The sequence below is a fragment of the Nicrophorus vespilloides genome, unplaced genomic scaffold (genome assembly GCF_001412225.1).
Source record: "Nicrophorus vespilloides isolate i.1.1-1 unplaced genomic scaffold, Nicve_v1.0, whole genome shotgun sequence".
NCBI classification, from domain to species: Eukaryota; Metazoa; Arthropoda; class Insecta; order Coleoptera; family Silphidae; genus Nicrophorus; species Nicrophorus vespilloides.
This window is the reverse complement of record NW_017098620.1, coordinates 26,861-54,785: the sequence shown is the minus strand read 5'-3', so window position 1 is coordinate 54,785 and position 27,925 is coordinate 26,861. Positions and strand designations below refer to the sequence as shown.

Here is a 27,925-nt window from a genome sequence, read left to right as displayed (position 1 = left end):
TTCTCTAAATAATTACTGGTTAAGAGTAGTCCAAAAAGAATTTCGGTAGCCCAACAATTAGTGCTTCTCCTCGGGCGTTCAGCTACCCAAATCCTTCAACTCGTTACATTGTATAATGCTTTTTTTTTAATTACATTAATCATATATTAATCAAACTTAATTTTTAGGTATTTATTATTATATGATGAGATAAACATTGAGTGGATTCAAGGTTCCATGTACAGCCATAATTTTTTTTTTCATTTTCTTCGGAAAGGGTTTTCATTATATTTTTCTTAGAAACATATAAATTATTTAAGTAATATATAACAATAATGATTATGTGTTTTAGTGAGATATTTTAAAATTTATTTTAACTACAAAAATATAAAATGAAGAAATTCTAACATTTTAAATTGAAATATTTATTGATTACGACTTATTAGTTACTTTTTATGTTTAGTTACCTAATACTGATTTGAAATATTAAAGTATTTAAAGTTTAAATATATTGTAGTAACTAATGTCTTTTATTATACAACACAAATAATATGTATTTTTATTTATTTGCAATTTTTATTTGACTTAGATTTTTCTTTCTGTCTTTTTAATACGTTTATTTAATTTAAAAATGTATGAACTTATTAGATTAACTCTTGATGCTCTTAAACGAGATTATATAACAGCATTAAAAGCGGTCATAATTAATTAATTTTGTGTATAATAGTGCAATTAAGTAAATTGCGGAAATTTCAAATTAACCAAGAGAATTCCGCACTAATAGAAACCGCGTTATTTGATTTTGAAAATATCAAAACCCATCAAAAGCCCCGACTCGGCAAACGTAATTACCTTAATGATATTGGCCACTCGCCACTCTATTATATTGGCCACATGGTCACATCATCTCTCCAACATTAATATTGACGTTTAACAATTTCGAATGATGTTTCTAATCACTACATCAATCACAAATAATAATAAAAAAATTACTGATATTAGACATAAACTTTAACAATAGATCTTAAAGTCAAGTCAATGGCGGCTTCTCCATTAGGGCCACAGCGTCACATTTCTTCCGTTATAAATAAATACTGCTTTATTGTTCACGCTCTTAAACTTGTTTATATTTATATGACGAGATTTTTGTTAAATATTTTTGTTTTTTTTTTAATAAACTGGGTTTCCGAACAGAATTCCGAATAGTATGATTTAATAATTATTATTATAGAGGTATAAACATTATATCAAAGTCTTCCAAAAAAAGGAAATGGAACATTAGTTTTCGTTGTCGTATAAAAATTCAATAAGACTCGGTTTCCGACCAAATTTTCAAAACTGATTTGCATAGATTTTTATATGTTTGAATTATTATTATCAAGGTATAAATAAGCAATATTTATTTTTTAATGCAGCTCCATTTCAGACATTTACAAAGAATAGTAGAACTTTAGTTCTAGAAATTTGCAATATTGCACGAAAATTCAATACAAAAAAAACCTTTCATATCGAACAGAAGTCGAGAACTGTTGTTATATATGATTTAAACCTTAGTTTTAGAAAATCTACGTTTTGGCACGAAATAGTACGACAAAAAGGATCAGTTTCCAAACAGAATATAGTAACTGTTATGTATATTATTTTATGATTAAATTGTAATGATAAAATAAGCAATCAGTTTCGGTTTTCGAACAACTTTTAAGAATGAAATATGTTCAACAAGCGAGGCTCCACTATATACGCCTTCGCTTTAAACTTTTTGCTGATACCAGCATTAGGCATTAGATATCTGAAATGTATTTATAAAATGCTTGGAACAGGAAACACATTGTCTCGAAGTTTTTCGCTGAGCATCGTATTTTCTCTTTATTGAAATGAAACAGCATATTTTTTTTAATCGCAGCTCATCGGAAAAATAGTTGTAACAAGAATGTACAAAACCTTTCGTTTGGAAAAAAAATGTGCAAATAATTCCGTAAACAGTTATGGAAGAATCCTGGTCGAGTGAACTTTCGAATATAAATTGCGCGATGCGTGCGTTCATGCAAAAGCAGCGAATAAATTAGTGGGAATTGTTGAAGGTAACGCTATAAAAGTTATAAATAGTTGCTATAAATTGTGGAGAGGCAATATTATTTTTTTAAAAAATTGAAAATATTAAACAGAAAATATTGTAATATAAATAATACATGCGACAAATACATTACAAACAATTGTTTTATATATTATTTTTGTTTTGCATATTGAGAGAATAATATTTATTCGCTATTAGTTAAATAAATATAGTCTGCCGTATTTTAACTTTATACATAATTCACTTTGAAAACAAACTTTTTTCATTAGGTTTTCCAATAGAATATTATAGTATTTTTTTTAGATTTTCCCCAGGAGAGCAAAGTTTAATATTGTTCGTTAACCAAACATCGAGATAAGCTTAAAATTCTTAACATTAGCTCCCAAAAGTAACGTTAATCCAAACTGTTCGTTAACTGTTAATACGTAAATAATGGTATACTTTTTTCTCTATCTATGATTCAAAAGTGAGAATGAAAAACAAAATATAATTTTTAGTCATTACTTTACTTTTAATTTGCAAAAGAAAAATAAACATTAATGAAAGAATTCCAATCTTCTTTATTATTATTATTTTTTGGAAAACTTCATTTAAAAAGTTGAGAAAAAAATTGATTAAAAAATTTAGATGAATATGAAAAATGTACTATTAATAAGAGGGTTGTTAGTTTCTTAATTATTGATGAACAGCTCTAAATTTTTGGATCATAGTTGAAAGCCAAATCCCTGTATACAAATATAAGGTTTGATGATCGTGTTTTACAGATTCCACAAAGTTTAGGAACTCCAAAATTTTAACATTGCAAAACGAGTTTGGACAATAATACCGTGTAGAATTACATATTTACTAATTGCAAGATACCACATATGAAAATCTGTATCAAAGTTCTATTGGTTCATCGTCTTCAGAATCACTATTTTCGCATTCTTCAATTCCTTATTCTGCCAGTTCTTGAAGGTCTTCGTTGGTAAGACCAGAAACCAGCAGTAAATCCTTAATATCGTACTCATCTACATCTCAAACAAACATAAATTCTGGGAAAGCACAGCTCTACGTGTTTGGGAATTATCGTATTATATCAATGAAATGCTGTGATAGTTTTAATCCGGGTAAATTTTGAACTTTTTTAAGATTTCCAGCAAACCGCGTTATAGCAAATCAGTGTTAATTGAGGCAACTCTAAACGAGGTCTTACTTTATTCATCATTTATTATTTTAATAATATAACGGAAATTTCATGTAAATGAAAGCGAACTAAACAATGCGTGTTAACAGTATTATACTTAATAAGTTCAGTATGTTTTATTAAAAAAAAAATTAAAAATGATGCGCTGTTCAAAATAATGCAAGGCTAAGTGATGTAATGATATATGTCCAACAAGCGCACATCCGGCCGCCGCAGAATTACGCAATCCGTGCACAAATTGGCAAAATATTGCGGTGAACAGAACTACAACAAAAAAAGAGATGATGGTGTACTCGTTATTTATATACATGTAATGCGGATTTGTAAGAAAATTTACACCATTATGCTGCACCACGGGACCTCATTAATCCTCTCTTATGGTATTATTACCCCATGCAATTATTTCAATAAGGTTATTACGGTCGTAGTAGTAGGCTTATTCCACAAACAACTGCCGTACATGGACACACGGCAAAATGGGCCCTTAATTTGATCCGAACGTAAACCTCATCTAATAATATGGGGGTTCTATAGACTAGTTATTATTAGACCATACTTTGTCATTCCTTTATATCTTAATAATAATAACTCTCGGAAATAATATAGAACGAGTTCGTTCCCAAAAGAATGTATTTTATTAGATTCATAGATGTAAATTATTGTTATTAAGTAATTGAATGAAGGAATTTATTTTCTTCTCATATTCAACGATTTTTTTAAATATATTTTTATAACAAAATACAACTATAATATATTTAAATAACTAATTTCAGCAACATATGAGAATTATTGTAAAACTAGAAAATTCAATATATAAAAGACGATTTAGTAAAAAAATAGAATTAAATGAGATTTTTAACTGCAATAATAAATTTTGTATACTTACAATATTTTTTTATGTACAAAATTTATTACAATTAAAAAAAATATATAAAAGTCAACAAAACGTACATAATTATAAATAGATTTATCCATGTAAAAAACGAATTTGTCTAACTTATTTTTTAAGTTATCAAACATCAAGAACCAATTAATAAAAATACTAGCGTAACTTAATGAAGTATTATATTAAACAATTAGTAACACATTCAGCAATAACCTCGCATAGTGCGGGTAATTAGTTTGAAACCGAGCTTTAAAAATCATAGACAAAAACTGCACAATAAGTATAAAGAAAAAAAAACGATTATTTATATATATAAATTTATATATTAAATTTGTTTACTATTTTTCAAAATTTATTTATATTTTGTCAATTAAAATTACATTTGTTTGAAAACTTTCAAACCGGGCTATAGAGAATTCGGACTAATCAAGGTATTGCTGTAATAAGTATTTCATGAAGTCGTGGGAAAAATTCTCTTTTAAAAAGTTTTCATTTATTTGAAGTAATACTAGAAGCATATTTCACTTGACACAAAGTGTAGTAAATGCATTTTAGATCTTAATGTTACATCAATAAGATGCGTGCGGTTGACGTGGCCCATTGTGAAACGCTTGCATAAAGAAGTCAACTGAAACGTGTCAAACGACGAAGAAAGCATTAATATTGCATGGGAGAAAAATCGCTATTAAATATTATTGCATTTTTTGGGTGTCACCGTGGATTTTGATAAATGGCAACTAAAAGGCGCAAAGGATTTCTTTTTTCTTTCTTCTTGAAGGCGATGGTCGGCTTGGGAATACCGAGAAAACGTCCACATTGAAAGACCATTTGGCACGTCAAAAGGCAAGAAAAGAAGTGACCTCGAGAAGTTGGACAGGACCCAAAGTTTGCAATGAATACAAATATTTTTTGTGTGCATAGAAATATTATTATATAATGCGATATTCAATTAACGTAAACTTTCAAGTATAATACGCACCTTCTTACTCATGTCGAAACTGGATTATTCCTACTGTACATGGAGATCAATCCGAATAAAAAAAACCTCTTATTATATGCATTTTATAGATGGAAATGGAATATTTTGATAAAAAGCTTTTAGAATGCAATAGAAAATATGCTTTGTATAGTGTTGAAGATGGAAAATTTAATATAAAATTTGGAAATTTTGTGAGTGCGTATTATATACAAATGAATATTTTGTTAAATTATTTTTAGTATTAATTGATATGAATCCTTATACTTAGTTGCATAAAGTATAATGTCTAAAATAAGCGCATTATACACGAAAAAAATATTTCTAATAATGTTTGGTATGACTCCTTTTTATTGTATTTTGTATATTACTTATTTTGTTTAATTCAATGTGCGCATTATACACGATTATAAATTCTTGGGAATAGTTCATATTTTCATAATTAATTATTTACATAAGGAAATACATTTATTATTATAATTTATTTTCATTGTTTCCATTTTAATATATTTTTTATTCATTTAAATATGTACATAATGTTCATAAGAAATGATAATTTAATAAGCATATATTTTTTATATTTTATTGAGTCCTGTTTCTCATAAATTGTTACTTAGTATATCTTCAAACATTGCGTAATAGATAAAAATTGGAACTGTTATTTATCACCGGAAATTCTTCCAAATGTAGAATTTCAGAAACGTAAGTTATCAGTAGATAAATATGTCAATTGATGTAGATAATAAGTATTTTTTTAACTTTCACTTGAACAACATTTTTTTAGATCAAATAATTATTTACATTTCGACAAATATAGAAGAAATTAGAGCAGAAAATATTTTAAACAATAAATTGTTATACAGAAATACCTCGAATAGTCCAGTTTCGATCAGTCCGTATAAATTTGTGTAAAATTAAATATGTAAAAAATTGGTACAATGAAAATATTTTTATACATAAATAATCGTTTTTTCAGTTTTATAACTGCCTTTTTTGTATATACTGCGCTTTTCTTGTATATTCTAATCCTCGGTTAGTTCGGTTTCAAACATTTCAGAATTGGCGGAGTGAATTGTGTGGCTTAACAAAATTATGATTAATTATTGCACAAACAAATACATAAATTGTTTTTAGATATATTATTGTATTTCTTTTAGATTATACACTTTGTGTGGATATGTTTTTTTTTATTTTGTTTAAATCTATAAATAAATTATGTTTTCCGAGCACGGAAACAGCGTATATGAGAAAATATGGCATCTTTTACGCAACACGTTCATAAAGTGCTGCGCAAGATGTAGGACGAATTACTTGTTATAAAAGACTTGCAATTCTTCATTGAGCTATGAACATATTTAGTTGCTGACTACATAACTATAATGGAGATAAAATTAAAAAAAAAAACAGAGAAAATGGAATGAAAAATAATTTAGAAACCAAAAGAAAATAAATAATAGAAAACTTATCATAATAAATATTTATAAGCTTAATTATTATATCTGAAACATACAAAATTTATTTTTATTATTAATAACTTTTTCTTCCTGCCTAATAATTATTAACTCATAATTAGTTTTTGCAATAAAAAAATTGTATCTCCAATTAAATTACTTTTACTCAGACTTATATATCTTCTAGCTATATTTAGCAATTTTTTCATCGAAGATTAATTTTTTGTTAACAGTTGTAATTAAAGTTAATGAACATCAGTAAAGGTGTTAAGTTGTGGGGTATAAATCTTTGCCATAAAAGTGACAAAGTGGCCAATTCGTTCTCGATCTTGATAAAATCTCCAACCCTGGTCAACATCTGACATTTACAACCTAAGATCTTTAAAGTCTCAGATCTTCCATATTACTTTTTTTGACACTGATTCCCTGCGGTTTGCAAGATAATATCTATGGAACCAAATGTCTATACATTATTTATCTAATTAAATTTTATATTATTTATAAGGGCGCAAGGACTTATGGTCAAAATCCCTTTCTAACAGTTATTTATTTTTTATTTTATTAAAAATACTATATTTTTGAAGTTAACTTTACTTTCATAATAAAATAAGTGTTTTTGTAATGTCTATTTACTATAGGTATCAAGAGTCTATTGTTGTACTTTGAGTATTGTAGTATTAGATTTTAAATGGATTTATAGTGCCTTGAGTGAAAAAAAAATGAAGCTTTTTGTGCAAAATTAACAATGAGTTTTGAATTGAGTCTGGTTTGGGTGAAGTGGAACAACTATGAAAAAGGGAGGGAAAGGTGAAACAGCGATGTGAATGCTGGAGTGTATAAGAATGGCAGATGCTTTGATATTCAGCAGAAATTTGAAAGGAATAGGTTGAGGGTATATCATAAATTCGTTTGTGAAGGAATTTTTGAATGGAAGGCCACGACCGAGAGTCTATCATTTATAGGTATTTCTGCAGTCATTATGTTGTATTTAAAGAGAACCAGAAGATGGAGGGAAAAAGAAAGACAAGAAGAAGAATGAATTGAAGTCGAGTGGTCGGTCGGTCCGCTGATCTTTTCATTATTTCCGTGGTTACAATAAGTGTATCGAATGGCTTTGTGCAGTTGAATCTTTGGCTCTCATTGGTGACAACATTCCGATGGTTCCAGTTGTAAAAGCCGAAGAAGAAGAAGGAGGAGGTGGAGAAGGAGAGAACCTGACCCAGCTAAACACCGACAGTCGGCCAGTCCTTCGAGTACCATCGACGCGAGCGCACCTCGAGAGGTTCCTCATCTTCTCAATCTTTGGTTGTTGGTTTCCATTTTTTTTTTGTATCTGTTGTTGACGTCTTCAGTGTTTAGTTTTATTTGAACGAATTGGAACCAAGTGGGTACCAAAGTGTTATGTTTGTTGAATCCGTGGACATGGGAAGACTTAGTAAGACGACCGCAACGGGAAGGCCTAGTTTCAGGGTGCACTACAGGAAGCTCGTCGACGAATATAGTGATGTACTTAAGTTTGTGCCGTCTCTGCCGGATTACCTGTCCTACTGTTGCCATCAATGCGGGCACAAGCAGAAATTGCAGGTAAATCATTGCGCAAAAACAATGACTCGGGTCGTATTGTTTCTGTAATCACGCTGGAATGCTGGATCTGCCACCCATCTTTCCTCTCTCGCTCCTCCGGAGTGCGCGCCATGTGGTTCGGAGTCAACGACCCTCCGGTTCTGAGCGCGGCCTCGGCGCTCACTTCTTCGTCGGAGAGTCCATCCGAGGTGACTCAACATTTGCAACCACTTTTTTCAAGCCGGTCGCAATTTATTATTCCTCCGCTCCACATTAATTGCTTTCACTTCCTCTCCATCTCTATCCTCCCAAATAACCACCAACAACATCTTACAACCTAAAACAACAACAAGATTTAACACCTAAAACCCATAAAAAAGAAATGGTGTTAATACAACACGTTTTAGCAAACACTGTCGCAATTTATAAACCACAGTTCACACCAACGATGATAATCACACACTTTCATCCTCTACAACAGTTGAATGGCGGGGGTGTTTAAAAGGCGTCCGCCATTCAAGAGAGCCTCCGCAAACGAGAAACATATGCGCCGAGGAATTATTACACTTTCATAGATTTACAGACCTTTGAGGGTTCTTCAAAAAAAGGAGAAAGAATGAGAACATATGACACAATGGCATAATGAAGTACGGGTTCGGAGTAACTTGACAGTTCAACAAAAGCTACGAAATTTCCATGATTTGTATAGAATGGAAACCGCTTGACTGCGTTTCACCAACGTCTTCGAAAAAGGTGAAGTGCAAAGGTGTCCCCTCATAATCCGTCTACCTCTTCAATGAATCCTACGTACGCCTAGGTTAACAATACAATGACATTTCAAAATATTGATAATTATATACAATTTCAATGAATGCATATTATTGAAAGCAAATGCCATAAGTTATAGTGAAATCTCATATAAAATGCCAATACATGAACATCCAATTAACATTAAATATTCCATTTCTAATCTTACATTTTAAACAGAAATATATTTTAAATAAACCAACAATTTTAATGAATTAAAAATGTCAATATGTTTTAATATTAATTGTTAATATGTTTAAATATTAAAAAAAAATATAGACATGTCTGAAATTTTCATGTTAGTAAGTTTAAATACAAAATTGTACAGATCGTAAAATTTAATATCACAAAAAACATTCCTAGAAACTAATATAATTTAGTACTTAAACTCACGATTAGAAAATAGAAATAAACTGATATTCTATAAAAGACTTTAAAAGTAATATAATTAACTTTCCCTTACAACCAACTATAATTTTCTCCGATAATTGAAAAAGAAAAAAAACTTTCCACGATTAATTCTCTACTATTCACTTTCCAATGATCGATCATTTCTCGTTTTCTAAATAATTTACATTCGACAGAAGAAGGAACGATTAATATTCGCAAAACTCCAAAGGAAGTAGACGGACGAAGATTAAGATGTTTATTGCGTTAAGGCGGAAAAGCAGTTCACGTCGAAAGTTTTATGAGGGATTGCATCACTTTCGAAATCGAATAAGACCAGCAGTTAGGAATCGCAGAAATGCAATTTCCACTCGTATCTGCCTGCGACTTTTGCAAAAAGCACTTTGTCCCAATTGAATATCATTAAGCTATGCACAATTAATTTTATTTTTAATATAGAAATAAAGGAATGGTATTTTCAAGGCTCTCGAGATTGTATATTTATTGCTTCAGTATTAATTGTTTTGAGCAAGTGACAAATTAGAAGTAATAAATTGGAACACAAGGTTTAAATGGTTGTATTAATTAGTTACACGTGGGTTGAAAGGCGTGAATATACAATTGTTCTATGGATTGAGATATTTGATATTAGTAAATAATTAATGAAGCGTAAGAAGAGATTATTTTGTTTATAAATCTTAAGTAGTCGTATAAAAGATTCACAACTAAGAATGCTTCTCAGATGGAGGAATCCAAGAAATGCAGACAAAGATTTGCTGAAAAACCAATATTAATGCTCTCAATTTGTCTGGTCATTTACGACTATCCTCTGGAGGCGCCTGTCAATTTCCAATTCCAAAAAAATCCTCTCTATTATTATCATCCCATCATCATCATTCGACTATGTAAAATCGGTGGGATTATTAGAAAACAGGTTGAATTAATTTCGTCTTGCTGCCGCCGCCTCCCAGTTAGGAATTCAATGAATGCATAAATAGTGAAGTGGATGACCGGCAAATGGAGTGGTTGCAATGAATTATAATGAAGAAGTCTGCGCTCCCTCAACACATGCGGCAATTGTTTCGTCTGTTCTGTCCTTGGGATGCTGAGGAACACGGACACAACAGGTTCTCCGGTTCTCTCCCCCTGTTTTTCTCTCTTTCTCTCAGAGAAAAACTTGGTAAAAAGAATTAGCGCGCCATCTCCTCGCCATCGGAATTGCTATTTCAATTACGCAACCGCCCGGTCATGGCATTCCATTCGATCCCTTCTCTCGCTGTCTCCTCCAAAACAATGAAATGCCCTTTAAATGAAACTTTAAATAACTGCATTGATACTTAAGAGAGATAAATATTAATTGCAACAAGTTATTTATAGAATATAAGATTTTTATTTTCATATAAGTTCGGATCACGTTTCATACAAAGAGAATAATATTAATTACATCAAGTATAAAGACTATTTATAGAATATACAGTCTTGAGGTACGTGCAAAGTGATCCAATTAGTTTCTACTTATATTGATTTGTACAAAGAATATAACGTTAATTGTACCATATAAATATACTGTTTATAAATTGAATCAATTAATTTATATTGGATTAAGATTGGGAAGGAATTTTGAACTATGGTTTAAAAAGGATATATTTTCAACTAAACTTAATATTCTTCTTCAATAAAAATGAAGTATTTTAGTGAATATAAATTTTATGTAGTATATTAATTTTGATATTGTTTTGTATTTCTAAAGTAAAAATGAAATAAGAAAGCATAACAAAGTGAATATGTTAAATTAACAATTAGCTTATTAGAAAGTTAAAAATCTTATATAAGTTTAATAAATGAGTTACTTTTTATGTTACTCAAACACAACAGCATTAGTACCAAAGCAAAAAAATAACTTTGAAATGCTAATATATAGTATAGTTTTTATTTTCACAATGTATTCTTTTATAATGGAAGAGTTTTTAGTTTAATAGAGTCGTGTTTATAACCCAACCAATTAGTATCCACTTCATATCTTGCTTAACTTTCGTAAGTAGTCAAACTTTAAGTATTCGATAGATGCCTTTCAAATTCTTCTGTGAGTTTATCAAAATAAAGAATTTACTTTTAAATAATAACAATAAAATATTCTAAACACATTTTTCTAAACACATATAACTAGAAATCTGTATAGGAAAATAACTATTAAAATATGTAAAAAGTTGTAATAAATATTATTATTATCAAATTATTCATATTTTGTATTTGCATTTATAATGTATTTATGAATATAAACATTTTAATTATAAATGTTAATTATCGAACTGTTATCTCTATACTCAGAAAATTCTTAAGTTTATTAGTTTCAAGAAGCATTAGTAAATTGCCATAATACTTCAAAGAATTCCTGCAGCATTTTATATTTAATAGCGCAACTTCCTGATGCTTATTAAGAAGCTTAATTCTCGATTAATTAAGGTAGCGAACGTTGGCGATGACGACGCTGAAACTAATTTCATTGGAAATCCGCGCTCCAGAAGTTTCCAAATATCCGGCGCTTAATCTACCGAAGAGTCTTTAAAAACCAGTGGATTAACATACGTGAAAGTCGTGTGTAAGTAAATAGTAGGTTACGAATCGTCGTCGGATTCATTAACCTATCCTCCGATTAGCGGCTTTAAACTAAACATATATAAATATACAGAAACGTGCATTCATTCCTCAACATCTCTTCTGGCACATTCAGTTCCCATCTATGAGAAAACGAAGACGAAGAAATGATGATGAAAAAGTGAAAAAAAAAACAAACAACGAAACAAAAAGAACTGGTATTTATGAGATTTGCTCTCTCGTGAAACTAAACTCATGAAATATCTCTTCCACCGCGCCATTATATAACAATTTTAAGGAATCCTCCTCGTCTGTTTACTTTCTTCTTCTACATCCCATTTTCTACTTAGCGCTCCATTCATTCCACGAATTCCCGAAGCGATCGTCGCGACTCGTAAAATTAGACAAACCGAGAGAGCGAGAAAAAAAAATGCACGAAATATCACCGTTGGAGCGAGAGAAGGAGCTTTAATTAACAGTAAATACAGCGAAGGGAACGAACGTTTGTAATCATTACAGACACAATCAGTGTGTTTTTTACGTAGAAAAGTAATACAAAAGTTTTACATTTTGTTGAGATTAAATCTTCAAATAAATAAGTGTATACATTTCCAATTTGTAATAAATAAATTACATACTTTGTTAAAGCAAACATAAATAGAAGACCTACTGTTAATTTGCTATAAAATTAATGATCGGTTAACGAACAATTCGGACTACGAACAAAGTGGACAACAACACTTTAGCAAATGATTTCTATATTCAGATAACAAACACTTGTTCGGATACCGAATATAAAGCTTAACAATTCTGATAACAAACATTGTCTTTAATTAGATTATCCACTATGTTTACAAATTGTAACTTACAATTATCAAATCGTTACTATTCTCTTGAAGTTATATTCTATTTGTAAAGAGTATAGAATTACTCTTTGTTGATAAATGTCACTTAACACTTGTAACCTGTTAATTATCTAAGTACTCAATAGTCTTGTTTAAAATTCATTCATGGAAAGTAACATTTTCCTGTTACATATTTTGTACAAAATGTTTGAATTTCAAAACAATAATTATTCTTTTAACATAAAAATTTAGGTATCTTTGAATAAATAATTATTTAATTCATTTGGTATACTTTAATTGATCATATATTTAACAACGTTTTAGTATAATGAACTTTTATTACCACTAAAGTATTTTAACTCTTTTCGGTGATCTATAAAAAGATTCAGTCGTAAAAATCAATTTAGAACTTTCCACATGTCTAGTGGAAACTTTTTTCTATTTGTGACTTAAATTAGTCGCGGAATAAAACACAAAGTGAACAACACTGCGCGTTTTCTGAACCTGCAACAGTATATATATACATAAATAAAGACTTGATTTAATCCCGAAATAGAATCTCTAATTGAGGCGCCTTTTACCGGAGATATTTTTCTTTCTTTTCCACCAGATTATCATAAATTAAATACGCTCTTCGTCGTTCGAAACACTAATGGAAGAGAAGTTAAGTCTTTCACTTTCGGCAATTACATGCGCTTCTTTTCCACTTTGCTTTATTTTTTTTGCTCGTTTAGGTTTCTAATTAAAACCTCTGCATCTGCAGCCGTTGTACTCTTAATCAGAGTCATTGCAAATTAATTTGTAAATGCAAATCTGTTTTTATTAATGAAACTTTCATGACATGGTATTATTATACTTTTAACAATATAACCTTTGTTTTGTAAAAGCGAATGGAAATTCCAGGTTTAATCCTGTTGAAAATTTGTAGGAAATATCTGCAGCAAAATAAATATGCTGCATTCGGTTTTGCTTTTCATTAAAATAATGAGGCCCCAGGATTAATAGTGGCTCCGAACGCATTTAATGTATTGCCGAAATCCCTGTTTTCCCGGGCCGGTTTCAATATTCCAATTGAACACTTAACAAATACATCGACCAATGCCGAGGAGCGTTTTTGTTTGGTACGTTTTGCACCATTCGCATGGGAATTACATACTTGCTGCAACGCAAATGTTCGACGTTTTCGACTCTTTTGTAGTTTGGTTTAATTTCGATTGCTGCTTTCCTTTCAATTCTTTGTGTACAAAGGCGTGTGCAAATAGTTCCCACTTTTACGGATTCATTCGTTCCGATCATTCTTACGTAAATCAAGAATTTCGTAAAAATCTTTTCGTTTATTCTTGCGAAAAGCAAAATTTCGTTTTATTTTCATTCTTCTATATTTTTGTATCTTAAATTGATTTTAAATACAACAATACTTTATTCAGTCCGGGTAATCAGTTCTGCCAATATAAGGTTTGAAACTTAACTAATCGATGAAGTAAATATAGCAATACCTCGCATAGTGCGGATAAAATAAACTTCATAAAAAGAGACTTGACTGTATAAAGGTAAAACACTTGTGTATAATAAAAATACTAATTTTCAAACCAGATTATATTGAAACTGGACTGACCGAAGTCGCACTATGCAACGTATTTATATCAATGTTATATCACTAATAATAATTGAATTTATCAATTAAATTTATTTTATTCATTAGATGTTAATTATATATGAAAGTTGTCAGCTTTATACAACTTAGACATGATTGAAGATGTCAATATAAATCAAAGATTTTTTGCTTATAAAACTTGTTCTGGTTTCATCGAACTTAACATTAGAATGAAAGAAAATACAGGTTTGTAATCAAAGTGTATTCCATTTGAATCAGGAAGAAAACAAAGGTAAAGCGATAATTTACGTTTATTGAGATGAGATTTATTTCTTTAATTGGTCGTCTTGGTGAATTTCCGCCATTACATCTTCAGCCTTTCTCTTCACCTCATCCCATCACATGTCATTACCCTTTTTTCCGCCATCCATTCCACCTCTGACGCCGCTCATTTTCATTGTCATGCTTCGCATACTTCCTTCACTTAGCTTTTTTTTTTCTCCCGTCTCAACATTCCCACTTTATCTTCATCACCTCTGGACATAACTTACGTCCAACTCCTCGAAGATCCACCAAAATATATAATTCCTTCGACTTCGCACACTTCGACTCTAAATACTGATATCGTCCACTTGATGAAAAGGTCTAATTCCCTCTCAAAAAAAAATAAAGCCTTCCTCCAAAAAAGGTCCTCTTGAATATTCCGCAATAAATCACGCAGAATGTCAGATCTAAGTGGAAATAGAAAGGAATTCTGTTTTGAGTGGGAGGAGGCCAAAGATTGGGTGATCTCCCATACACATATATACGAAACTAAAAAAAAAAGAAGAGTATTTCTTACTCTACCTGACTCGGAATGCGGGGAATGCGGTCTGTCCACGCCTCGGCGTGAGGCACGGCCAGATGGACTCTTTTTTTTGTACCTTCTACAACCATCCTCCGTGTGTAATTTCATTTTGTATGCGCCGAAAATGCTCTCTCTCTATCGAAATTGAGGGAATACCGAATTCGATACTCGTGGGTGGTGCGCTTTCCCACGGACCAGCAAAAACCAATCTAACTTACCATCTTTTTCACCACCACAACTCGATCAAAGTACTGACCTCTCGCACATTCTGTCGTCGTTCTTCCGGTTTCCATGGGGATCGGACCAAAACAATGGGCTCAACGCGCTTAAAATTACAATTCGTTGCTGCTTTGTTTTCATCTTTTTTTTTCCTCTCTCTCTTCTTCCTGACTCGTTCTCTCTTGACATTTGCATACTTTACTCGTTTACGGGAAAAATATGCATTCTACATATTTATAACCTTCCGGCCGCAAGCTGTAATTGCTTTGTTGTCGAATTAAGAACGTGGAGCGCACAAGATTCATCTCTGTTTCGTTAACGTTACCACATTTCTTTTTTTCTCTCGTTCCCTCGATACATTCGTTAACCTGTTTCCTATGTAAATTTTCGAATGATTTAAACACCCTTCGCCGTATTGTTTACATAACTCTCTCGTCTCACCGAAAACTAGAGCAGTTTCATTCTTAACACATATCACGATAAAGTGATTTTTTTTATTATCAAATTTAACTTACTTTTTAAAATGATTTTTTTTTTAATTATTTACTAATTTTTATTAGATGTAATTTGTCCACAATGATCAATAAATACTTGTTTATAAAAATAAACCTGCAACCTAAACCTATCGATAAATCTCTTTATTTTAAAGAATACATCCATATAATTAAACCCTCGCTCGTTTTAGTGTACGCCTATAATAGCATCAATAATACAGACAAGATTATGATCACCAAAACAACCACAACTAAAAAAAATATCTTTAAATTGAATCTCTTTATTTCCTAGAATACATGATATTACTAAATTTTCTTAATTGTTAGATTAAAAATAAATAGGTAAAATATCAAAATTTATCAAATTTCTCATCTTAATTAATATGAAAATGCAATAAGTATATAATCAGAAAATGCAATTTTAAGATGAAAGTGTTTGAATGGAAAAACCCCTCGGATCCAGTGGGCTGTTACAATCGACCGTTTTATTTTATATTTATTTTATTCATAAATACAGCATTGTTTTGAATATATCCAGTTTTAAATAAGCAAAAGGATTTACCTATGCGGCACATGTATTTTATAGTTTTCCATTTCCTAATATTTTTATTACAATTTAATTTATATAATAACTTCAATAGTAAATTTTACAGTTTTGGTAGTATTTTTTTAAATATCCTATAAATTTATGTTTATTTTAATAATTAAGTTTGTTTATTTTTCATTATGTCAAAGATTTGAAACTTTCTATAATGAATCTTAATGAAACTGTTAAAAATGATCATGATCTCTCCGCCCAAATGAATCTTATTTTATAAGTAGATTGTGTTATGTAATTTTTGTATATTTCTTTTCATATTATTTCCACCAGAGTGGATTAAATACAAACATATTTAAACATCCTGAGAAAGTTTTAAATTTCTTTCAAGGTCTTGTGTCTCGAAAATTTTTATGATTGTGTAGTGATGTAAGTAATTCTATTTTATAAAATCATTTAAACATGAAAGAATTAACGTTTCTTTTTGAAAATTGTCTTTCTCTTTCATTTTTAATTGGTCGTCTTTGGTCAGATCTTCAAGATAATTTATATCAATTGTATTTTCATGAAGTTTTTCTCTATAGGAATTAGTGACAGTTGTTTATGTGTTATACTCAATAAAATTGTAATTACTACAAACATATTTTGTAAGTAGACGAAATATAGTCGAAGATTCATGAGTTTACTGAAAAAATCTTTTTTTTTTTATAAATGTTATGTAACAATATATTAATGTTATATATTACTACAAGAGAATAAATCAATGCTAATGAAACTATTGAAATAAAAATGTACAAGCTATTGAATCAATTTCAAGCAGCGAGCGGTAGTTTCGTAGAACCAAAATAGATGTACTTATGCTTCAATGGATATGTTATTAACGAACAAAGCTGAAAATAAACGAGCGGAATCCGTCGAGTGTATGTTTAAGCCAAGTGAAGTGCAGTGTTATTAGATGATTACGTTTTGGGGTTGGAGGGGGTGTTGGGGGGGGAAACGATGGTAGAGAAGAATGTTAAGTGTTTGTTTTCCGGTCGGTATTTTGACGTGAGCATCGTCGAACGTAAATTACAAAAATTAATAACAAACAAATATTGTTTGTGTTCTTGTTGCATGTGAAAGCACATCCTCTCCGGTTCCCAAAACAAGCTCGTTAAACGCTCAGCTCAACGTTGATATTAACCACACATCAACGGCCGTGCAGCAGCAACAACGTACATACACGTCAATTTATTCCCCATCATTTCATAAATCGCCGCAGCAGTTTCCCTTCGTTTGTTCTCATTTGTTTGCTTTTTTTAAATTTCTGTTTATGCGTTTGTTGAACGCTTTATTTTGTATTAATATGTTTACTTTTTTTGGGGCAGAAAAGCGAAAATCGTTGCTTCCTCCGGAATTACCAGCAATCAACAACGAATAAATACAACAACAAAAATATGGGAGGGAAACAAACGTACCATATTTATTTAATTTCCTGAATCGAGCAACTCTGATTTGATTTACTCTCCTTGTTTTTTTTTGTTTACGTATGTAAATCCAAATTGACTCTATGCACTCTTTTTTATACATTTTAACAATTCAAATAAATGGGGAATATCAGTTCAACACGTCAATGGCAATTTCCGAATTTAATAAAAAATATTTTTTATATAACACTAAAGCGAATATTTTTTAAGCTTTATTAATTTCATCAAAATAAAGCTTTGTGGAATTGTGTTTGGTAGTGAATGATGCATTTTTTTATAAACTTTCTTATTCATTGCAGGCATAAAAAGCTAAAAAATCTATTAATTTCAATTAACAATAATTTGTAAAATAAAAATTCTTTGCAATATGATATTTCCCAATAGTCGTAGATTTTGATAGTATAATCATAGTAGTATGTAATCCCAGAATGACATAACCGAACTAAATGCACACTCACTAACTATAACATAATCCATCTTTACCTAACCTACATTTACTTAACACAATTAAAATTCGACATATATTAAAGTACCTAACCAAACTTAATCCACCCTCACTAACTGTAACCTAACCTAATTGATATAAACCATCTTTACCTAACCTACATTTTTCTTAACATAATGAAACTTCGACATATTTATTAAAGTACTTAACCAAACTTAATCCACCCTCACTAACTGTAACCTAACCTAATTGATATAAACAGTCTTTACCTAACCTACATTTTTCTTAACATAATGAAACTTCGACATATTTATTAAAGTACTTAACCAAACTTAATCCACCCTCACTAACTTTAACCTAACCTAATTGATATAAACCATCTTTACCTAACCTACATTTTTCTTAACATAATGAAACTTCGACATATATATTGAAGTACCTAACCAAATTTAATTCACTGTCACTAATTGTAACATAATTCAGAACAGTAATCTTGTGTAACCTAAGGATAATTAACCTAAAGATACTAATCCAAACCTTACTGTATGTAATCTAACCTATTTTAACACAATCTATTCTTATCTGACATAACTTAATGAAACCTGAACATATTTCTTGAAATACCAAGTCCCACAATATGTAACATTTTCTAAAAAAATATATCTTAGTCTAAGCTAACCTTACTTAACCTCAAAAAACTGGAACGTATTTATTAAAGTATTTGATCAAACCTAACCTGAATGTATTTAACCTAAAGAAATATGTCAAGAAAAGTTTAAGATTTTTGTATTATAAAGAATATTTATGAAAAACAAGAAATTGTAATTCGACTCTGCCGTTTGGGACGGAAGTGATGTCGGAAATTGTAAATGAATCACGTAAATTTATCGCTTTTTTATTTAAATCTATTGCATCTTTTTTTATAAATCTCTTGTTTGATCCATGTGTGGGACGTAATATCGGCATGAATAATATTACAGCGCGGTTTTCCAATTGAAATATGCATAAGTATTTATACATAAATTAATAATGCATGCACATAATTTAAAGTATGGACAAATAAAATCGTAAGCACAGTTATTAACGCTCTATTTATGTAAACATTCATTATTTGTATTAGTAAAAAAGATAAGTGATTAATCGAGTTTAGGAAAAACTGTTGTTTTATTTGAATAAATCAATGTGGAATGAACGTAAATTGTTCAATTATCTAAATTTATACAAAACTGTTGTAGGTGTTATGCATTTGCATCGTTTATATCTAATTAAATATTTATATAATACTGATGTCAACTACATTTGCATAGAAAAGCCAGAGCCGCACTTAAGTGTATATTATTATTTCTCCAAAATACAAATCTTTACAAAGTAATTATACAATAATTTTATTTCCTTCTTGAATTTACATCAATAAATTTAAATTATTACAAATTCTAATTAAATTTTCAAATATTTTGGTAATAAATCAATTTCAATATTGACGAAATTTAAGTTACATTCCTATATTCTCAATAATTGTTATCCAACTTTTGAACTATTCTGATCAGTGGCAATATTTGACTAGCTGCAGTGTCTATTAATTGTTATTATTTCCTCGTCGAGTGCAATTCGATGTGATTTGTAGTGATTTGGGATTGAAATGGTGGCATCCGATAATTATATTAATATTAATTGTTGTGAGTATATTTCAATTATAATTATTTTGGCTCAACTTTGAATCAACAAATAGAATCCATTTTGCCGCCACAATTGTGGAACCTAAGTTATTTTACCCGCGCATTCAATTTATATTTACATGCAATTCCACAAACAAACATATTGCGCAAATAAAATAATATACGCTATATGCCCACTAGTTCAATAAATAATCAGGTATTGTTTGTTTGCGCGGCTCGCATAGTATGTTTATACAACAGACGTTGTTTTCCATCAGAAATAATTAGAAACAAAACTGATTTTTTTTTGTCATTCATAAAACCAAATACGCGCAACTTGTCAAGTAACATTTAAAGTATCTGAATATTAAGAGTCGTCAACCTTTTTGGAGCAAATAGCCACATGTCTGTTAAAGAAATGGTCTAGGAAGCTGCACTTAACATTACATTGCACTAATATTGATATTTTCTTGTTTCTATTGATTTACTTTGAAAGTATTTCATGCGTTTTTGTCCAACAATATTCTCTTTATTTTTTTATTCATTGTCAGAACAACGAAAATCTTCTGTGACATCTTGAAGAGTCGATACAAAATTCATCAATTTTTCTGAAAGGCACAGTGACCTAAAAAAAAATGTCGTCCCTTCTTCCCTCCCTCACTCGCATCGTCAGCGTTCGAGTATCAGAAGCTATGACGATGTTTTGTGCAGCTGTAAGAAGATTTCTTTTGTCTTCGCGGATGAAAGGGTGTAAGTGGGCTCGTTCTGACTTCAATAGGTGCAGGGAAAGAAAATCTCGCAGTAAGGTTTCTACTCCTGCGGGAGAAGATTCAGACATCACCGGAGGCGGCAGACGGAGAGCCAAAAAAAATCCACATAATATGAATGTGTGTGTGTACGTGGCACACACAGGCGACGCGCGTGGCTGCATTCAATTATTCTCCTCGTCCTCTTCGTCTGCTGTTCCATCCTGCTACGATTATACATCAATTGGCCCTAATGTAAATGGTAGACTCTAACAAGCCTCGAATTTGCAATAATCTACATACGGACGGTTAAATTAACTTTCCTTCTTACAATTCTTTGCATATCGCAAATCGTTTGTTATAATTGAACTTAATCAAACGTGATAACTGCAACTTGTTTGTCCTTATTATTTTTCTGTTTATTTATTGAATTTTTATAAATATGTAGTATATTCTTTAACTTTACTGAAATTATAGGCAATCTCGTCACTCTGCATACTTTCATTTATTATTATTTTTACAGATTTTTTATTATTATTTAATTTAATTCACTTACATTTTACATTTCTACTCATTTTTCAAGCAGTCATACTGTTTATTAGATTTTTTTTCTATTATACAGCTCACACAAAACAAAATATACCTATACATTTGCATTAGGATATTTGAATAAATTAAATTTAGTAAAAATTGTAATGTATTTTATTATTTCTTCAAAATGCAAATTTTTACAAAGTAATTACACAATATATATTACTTGTTTAGTTTCCTTCTTGAATTTACATCAATAAATCTAAATTATTTGAAATTCCAATTTAATTTTCAAATATTTTAGTAATAAATCAATTTCAAAATTAGAAGACAAAAGTTTGTTTTCCTGAAAAATTGTTTAGTTTACTAAATTTAATTACAAATCCACTAACAGTTTTACTCAATATTGTAAGAATCAAACCTAATCTAATCATTTTTCAATAATGTCTTTACTCGTACTTTTTCTTATTTCTATTATTCAGCTCTTACAAAATATGAATCCTACAAACTTTTTTTGCGATATTCCAATCAATTTAATCATTTTATGCTTGCTTTTATTCTTTTAATATTCATAATCACATCAATACTATATTTTGTTATTTAATATCAGGATTCTATTTTTTTTATAATATCTATAAATTTCACTCATAAATATCAACAGATCATAAAATGTTATGGTTTATTTCAGTACATTTTCTTATTGTTTTGAGTAAAAGGTCGTTTTATGAAATTAATAAAATATCATTTTATAACTCGAAATCAAATACCAAACAGATGACATTTCAACTATAACATTAATGTTGTAGTGAACTAGGCAATTATATCCACACACAGAGAACGTTATGTAATATACATGTAATTGAACGCATGGGCTTGAAGATACACCTGATTAGACAGGAGAACGATGATTGCCTCTGGAACTGCTGAACTAATTATTGGATCAGCGGAATCCGGTAACAGACGGAATTTACATGGATGGCAAATAACTTTCGGGCTTAGGTGCTCTTTCAGCTGGACGTATATAGATTGCGTTGTTAAAATAAATTGCGTCCGGGAACGACGAAAGAGCGGACGTCAATCAGAGGACGGTTTTTTCGGCTATCCAGTTTTATAAGATTAAAGCATCCCTGCCTCTAAAGAATAAACACAACCGTCTCTCTATATATATATTTTATATCTTCGCCCTTTTTTTCATCTGCTTCACATTTTTCCTGTTTGTTTTCGGTCGAGGATCACTGTTATTGGCAATATATGGAACTAGCCGAGATGATACTTGTACTTTATATAACGTATATGACTGAAGTCTGCAGTTGAAGTTGCGTTATCGCCACTCTTCTCGAGCACGGCACGCTGTGATTCGAAGTGACTTTTATGTACACAGGAGGGGAAGACGAAAAACGAGGGAAACGTGAAAGTGTGTGTGTGAGAGAAAGAGAGAGAGAGAGAAAAAAGGGAATATAAATAAATACACCCTCACGACATGCGACACGACTTTCAGCCATAACTGGAAGAAACATGTGTATTCCAGGGGTTTCGTAATTAAAAGCCATTCCACCCATCGACCGATAAGGCTTATCTCGGATTGAATTACCGAACGCCGCTGGGGGTGCATCCATAAATTGTGCTCCTTCACTCGAAGGACCATCACCATTATTACCATGTTTCAAAGAAAAAATATACGTCCGGCAATCCGGAGGAGGAGCGGAATGTGGGTTAAAAGAAATCGCAAAAACGAAAAGAAGGAAAGGACGAAAAAAAGATGTTTAATAATTCAATGAATTATTCATGCCCGGGGCAAGGATCCATCCTTTTTGAGGAGCGCGTATGCATATTCCGCCCCCATTGTTTCTTAAAATCATCCAATTTTTTTTTTTGCTGGTACAACCCTCCGACCAACCCACACCACCCCGAATGTATTTATTATGCGAAGATTTATTTAATTATGCATTCGAGAATTGGAATGAAATAAGGCGAGGAAAAGGGAAGGGAACAAAACCCCCCAAAAAATAAAGAAAGAAAGAATAATATCAGCACGAGCGCAAAGATTTCCAAGTATTTCCTCTTTGGAAGCGTTTCTTTCCGTGGTATTAAATTAAGCATTTTACTTGACTTGGTAAATAGGCAATTCGTTTCACAATTCCAAGGCGGAATTGCCGTCGTTACGCTCTTTGAAAGTTGTCCCAGATTTTCCATCCAGCCGACATTAACATTAACAAACACATTCCCTTAATAATCGTATTTCAACGCGTTGTTTCATATTAATCCAATACACAAAATATGTATAACAACATTTAATTCCTTTTGGAATAAATTTTACTTCAATTACAGTAAACAACAAATTATTTATGAATACTATTTAAATCAAAAATGTAATACTAATAACATAAGTTTCGATGTATTATGAGTAAAATTTGCAGAAAATATTTGTATGTTAATACTACTTTTTTTTTAAATAATGATTAATAATATTTATTTTTTTAGATATTAACATTAATGTCATTACGTATTAAGAAATGATTAGAATGAAAAGGGTCCTTGCATATTATTTAAGTTACTTATTATTATTTAATTTAAATTTTTTCCTGTTCATTTACAAAGAGAATGCATACATTGCACACTTTTCACATTTGAAAACAATAAATTATTGTATATGACCATAAGAGATAAAGTGTTTAATAAACTAATGCGAGGAAAAAGCACGCATAACTTGTTATTACTCCAAGAATGGTATAAATGCTCGCATTCCTTTTACTTAATGATTAATGTTTGTAGCATGCTCTGTCAATATTCTAATCGTGTATGGGAAAACAATGATTATTATTAAGGTTAATAGTTTGTGTTGTTTGCTAGACAAATTACAAATGCTGTGTAAACATAAAATTGACTTATTGTTGAATTTACATACAATTTATATTTCTGATCAATTGCTTAACTAATTACATAAAAAAATAACATTTCAAAATTAATATTAATTATTCATCTTAACATAAGTTATCATAATTTAACATAAGCTAATCTTAAAAACATAACCTATTCCAAGATTTTTCTATTCCAAATTTGGTTCGATTCATTTATTATTATAAATTTTACTTTATTTTTGGTATATATTGGAATTGTTTTAGTTTTCAATATTAAAAATGATTCTCATAATAGGAAACTGTTGCGTTGTAAGACGAAGATGGAATGCTTGGAGTACTGAATAACATGTTGGGGATATTAGAAAATACCACAGAACAATACAATTGACAACGTATTGTGTAGCAAACTGTTACAAGAAAAAACGGAGTATATAATATGCAATTATTTTATATAATGACTATAATTGGTATAAGTAACAATGCCTGATTTGACTACCGTTCTCGCTTTAGAAAACAAGAAACACATGAATAAAAAAAATGCGGAAATCATAGGTTATGGTTGGGTAGTGAAGAACGGAAATTATTGCTAGTTTAGATTCCCTGTGGAAATATGGCTTGGAACAAAAGCTGTAACAAAGTGCGATTACTTGGATGAAAATGAGGAACAATTTTAATTCTTTAATAACATTCCCATCCGACCCCGCAGCCGAAAAGTCGGGAATTAGCCGCGTCTGCTGGCGAAGGGCCAATCAAATTGCTCATTAAATGATAAGGTTTAATATCCTGGAATTAAGCTGATGAGTGGAAAAGTTGATGAAAGAAGCTTATGAAGTAGCTCGAACAGCCCACCCCGATCCTCCGGCTGCATTCTCCTTCCCTCCAACAAGAATCCGTTCACTCAGGGGGCTTGTAGATGGGCAGACAATCCCCTTGAAGCAAATATTGAACTTATTCTTTCAATACACGCGGCGTGATGCAATTTATTATGTGCAGGACGATCCATTATTTTTTTTTTTCGACGCGGCAAATGGCGAAGAAGTAATGCGACACCATCAATAAATGTCGCGAATTTACGCATCCATATTCAGCACAGTGTTAAGACAGTCACAGATCGACCACAAAAATATTGATTTTTGTTTCTGTCTTATATTATATTAATGAGTGTAATAGAAATGACATTTATTGGCAGAGCCGTCCTTAGACCGGGGTGAGCGGTGCCTGAAGCCTTATGCGAACCGGCAGGCACGAACGTGAGCCTGTACTAAACATTTAGGCTGCGCTCCGTTTTTATGTTTTTTTAGGCTCGAATCAAAGAACACGTGGCAAAACAAAGGTTTCACTAGAGTAGCGATTTTAAATTATAAAAAATTGTTTAAGGGACCCCAAAATTATTTTTTGCCGTATGCCCCTCACTTGCTAGGGACTCTGTTCATGGGATACAATTATGAATATTATAAATGACAGACGACATTTGTAAATTTACCATTAATAACGTAAAAACACTTGTCCAATTAAACGTACATATATGTAATGTAACAACTACAGAAATGTTCTATTAAAAAGATACAATTTTCATTGTATTAATAAAAGTAAACGCACAGAGGATAATTGTGATTTTCATTTTAATTCAATTAAGAATATTAAAATATTAAACAGAATCAGAAGCTCAAGCACTAATTGAGTTTCTGTTAAAAAGTAAAAGAAGAAAGTGCATCAACGTCTGCGTAAAAAATGTAATCCAATCAATGCAAAATACTTGAGTTATGAGTTCAAGAGAAGTTGCAAATTTTCACATTTAAAAAATAAAAGCACAAATGAAACAACAAATATTTTCCATCATTAATTAAAAACATAATTATAAGAGGATTCAAATAATTATGTTTTTACTCATATAATATTATAAAGTTCGTTTGATTTATAATAGATTTCAAATAATTGAAAAAAAAAATAGTTATTATATTTTGATCAGAGTTCGATGAATCTATTGATGCTAAAGTTTCGTTAAGCTAAATTCGACAGTCTTGATACTTGCCTTTTTTGTAGAGGAGAAACCTTTCGTTATCAGCATCCAGGTCCGATCTTTTAACATGTCTCTGCAATGCAGATTGTCTGAATAAGCCTAGTTATATGTGTTTTTTAATTAAGGATGCGAGATTTTTATGTACATTCTAACAGAATCAATGCATTATTTTTAGCTATTGGTGTATTCAATTAGGCAAATGTGAATGAAGTAACATATATACTTATTAAATACTTCTATACTTATATAAGTAGTTTGGTAAGCTTTATGCATGTATAACTTTTTATTATAATATATATAAAAGAATATGAATTTCTGATAAATTAAGAATACCTTTGGAAAACCATTGAAAATATGTTAAAGAATGGGAGCAGAAACAAGCAGCAAAGCGAATGCAAATGCAAATGCGAAGCGCAAAGTTCTCTTTTGATTTATTCATACCTGTGGAATTGCGGTTTTCATCAAGATTTATATACGGTCTTCGTAATGCGATGACTTATTGCATTTTGATTTGGCATGGGAAAGTTCGGCTCGTTAAGTTAATTAACGAATTCTCTCAACCCTCCCGTTAGCCACTCGAGCCCTATTTTTACAGGCACTCGTTTTCACTCGCCGCCCTCTCGACTAATTTATTTAGTAAATGAAGTGCTTAATCGAACAAACAGAGAGTAGTAGAAAAATAGAAAGAAAAATTAGTGGAGAAGAAGGAATAGCACTTGAAACTACTCTCGTCCGACGAATGCGCATTTTCGTGGGAAAGGAAAGAGTCGTGGAAGAAAAAGGGAGAGAGAGAAAAAAAAAGAAGCAATATATATATAGATGTGTGTGTAATTATATAATCGATCGATTCGCCCCAGCGGTTTTCCCTTTTCCCATCCATTATCTTCACTTTGATTCACGTGTCAGTCGAGCTGTTCATTAAGCATCTTTGGGGTCCGGATTTAATGCCTTATTGCGTTTCGTCCGACCGTAGAGTGGATTTCTTCCTTTCTCTCTGCACGTCGATTTTTGCATGCAAATCGTTTCCTATTTACAACTGCTCCCCCGAGATCCGTATAAGCGATATTCCCGTTCCCTCTCGCGCGTTTTCGCAAAACAAACTACCCCTTTGATGATCGCGAACTATCAAAGCGATCTATCACTTGACCGAGCGTGACCTTCGATTGGTCGTGTGATTAATGGACGACTGCTCTTCTTTGTTTTCCGTTTCTCGACGTTCTCTTTTTATTATTTTTTTTACTTCTTTCTTTTCATTGTTTTTTTTTTCTTACCCGTTGATATCATTATATTCATCCGCTTGTTTTTCTTTTGCAGGCTGAGGAGTTGAATTCCATTGTCGGAAATGCATTTCGCATGGCCTACGCGGCACAGCTGCAGAAACAGCCCAGTTTTCAAGACGTAATTGCCTCCCAACTGGATCAGACCCAGACGGATAAAGTTCTTTGGGTAAGGGTTTCCGCTGTTTCACTTCAACCTTTTCCGTACTCACAGTTTTAATATATTCATACCTAAAATTAACACCAAGCAAACAACCGAAAGATGCAAAATTAAAAGTTTTCCTTCAAATCATGCAATTAATTTAAAGAAATAATAATGTCAAAATAGTAATAATACGTTGAAATACAATATTAATCAAAATATAAAAATACAACCTTAAACAATGACAGCAATTGTAAAATTACTTAAATTCAATTTTCAAAAAAAAAAACATTTTAAGCTGTTTTCTTTTCAATCAGAAAATGAATACTGTAATTAATTTATTA

General features: G+C 30.9%; 1 protein-coding gene across 1 annotated transcript in view; it reads left to right on the top strand.

Annotated features, from left to right (window-relative positions):
• Positions 1–27,925, top strand: part of LOC108562911 (tensin-3-like) — a 119,066-nt gene that overhangs the window by 88,835 nt on the left and 2,306 nt on the right. Inside the window, exon 4 of the mRNA XM_017921415.1 lies at positions 27,477–27,608. Coding sequence (XP_017776904.1) covers positions 27,477–27,608 — 132 coding nt within the window. The remainder of the gene's footprint in view (positions 1–27,476; positions 27,609–27,925) is intronic.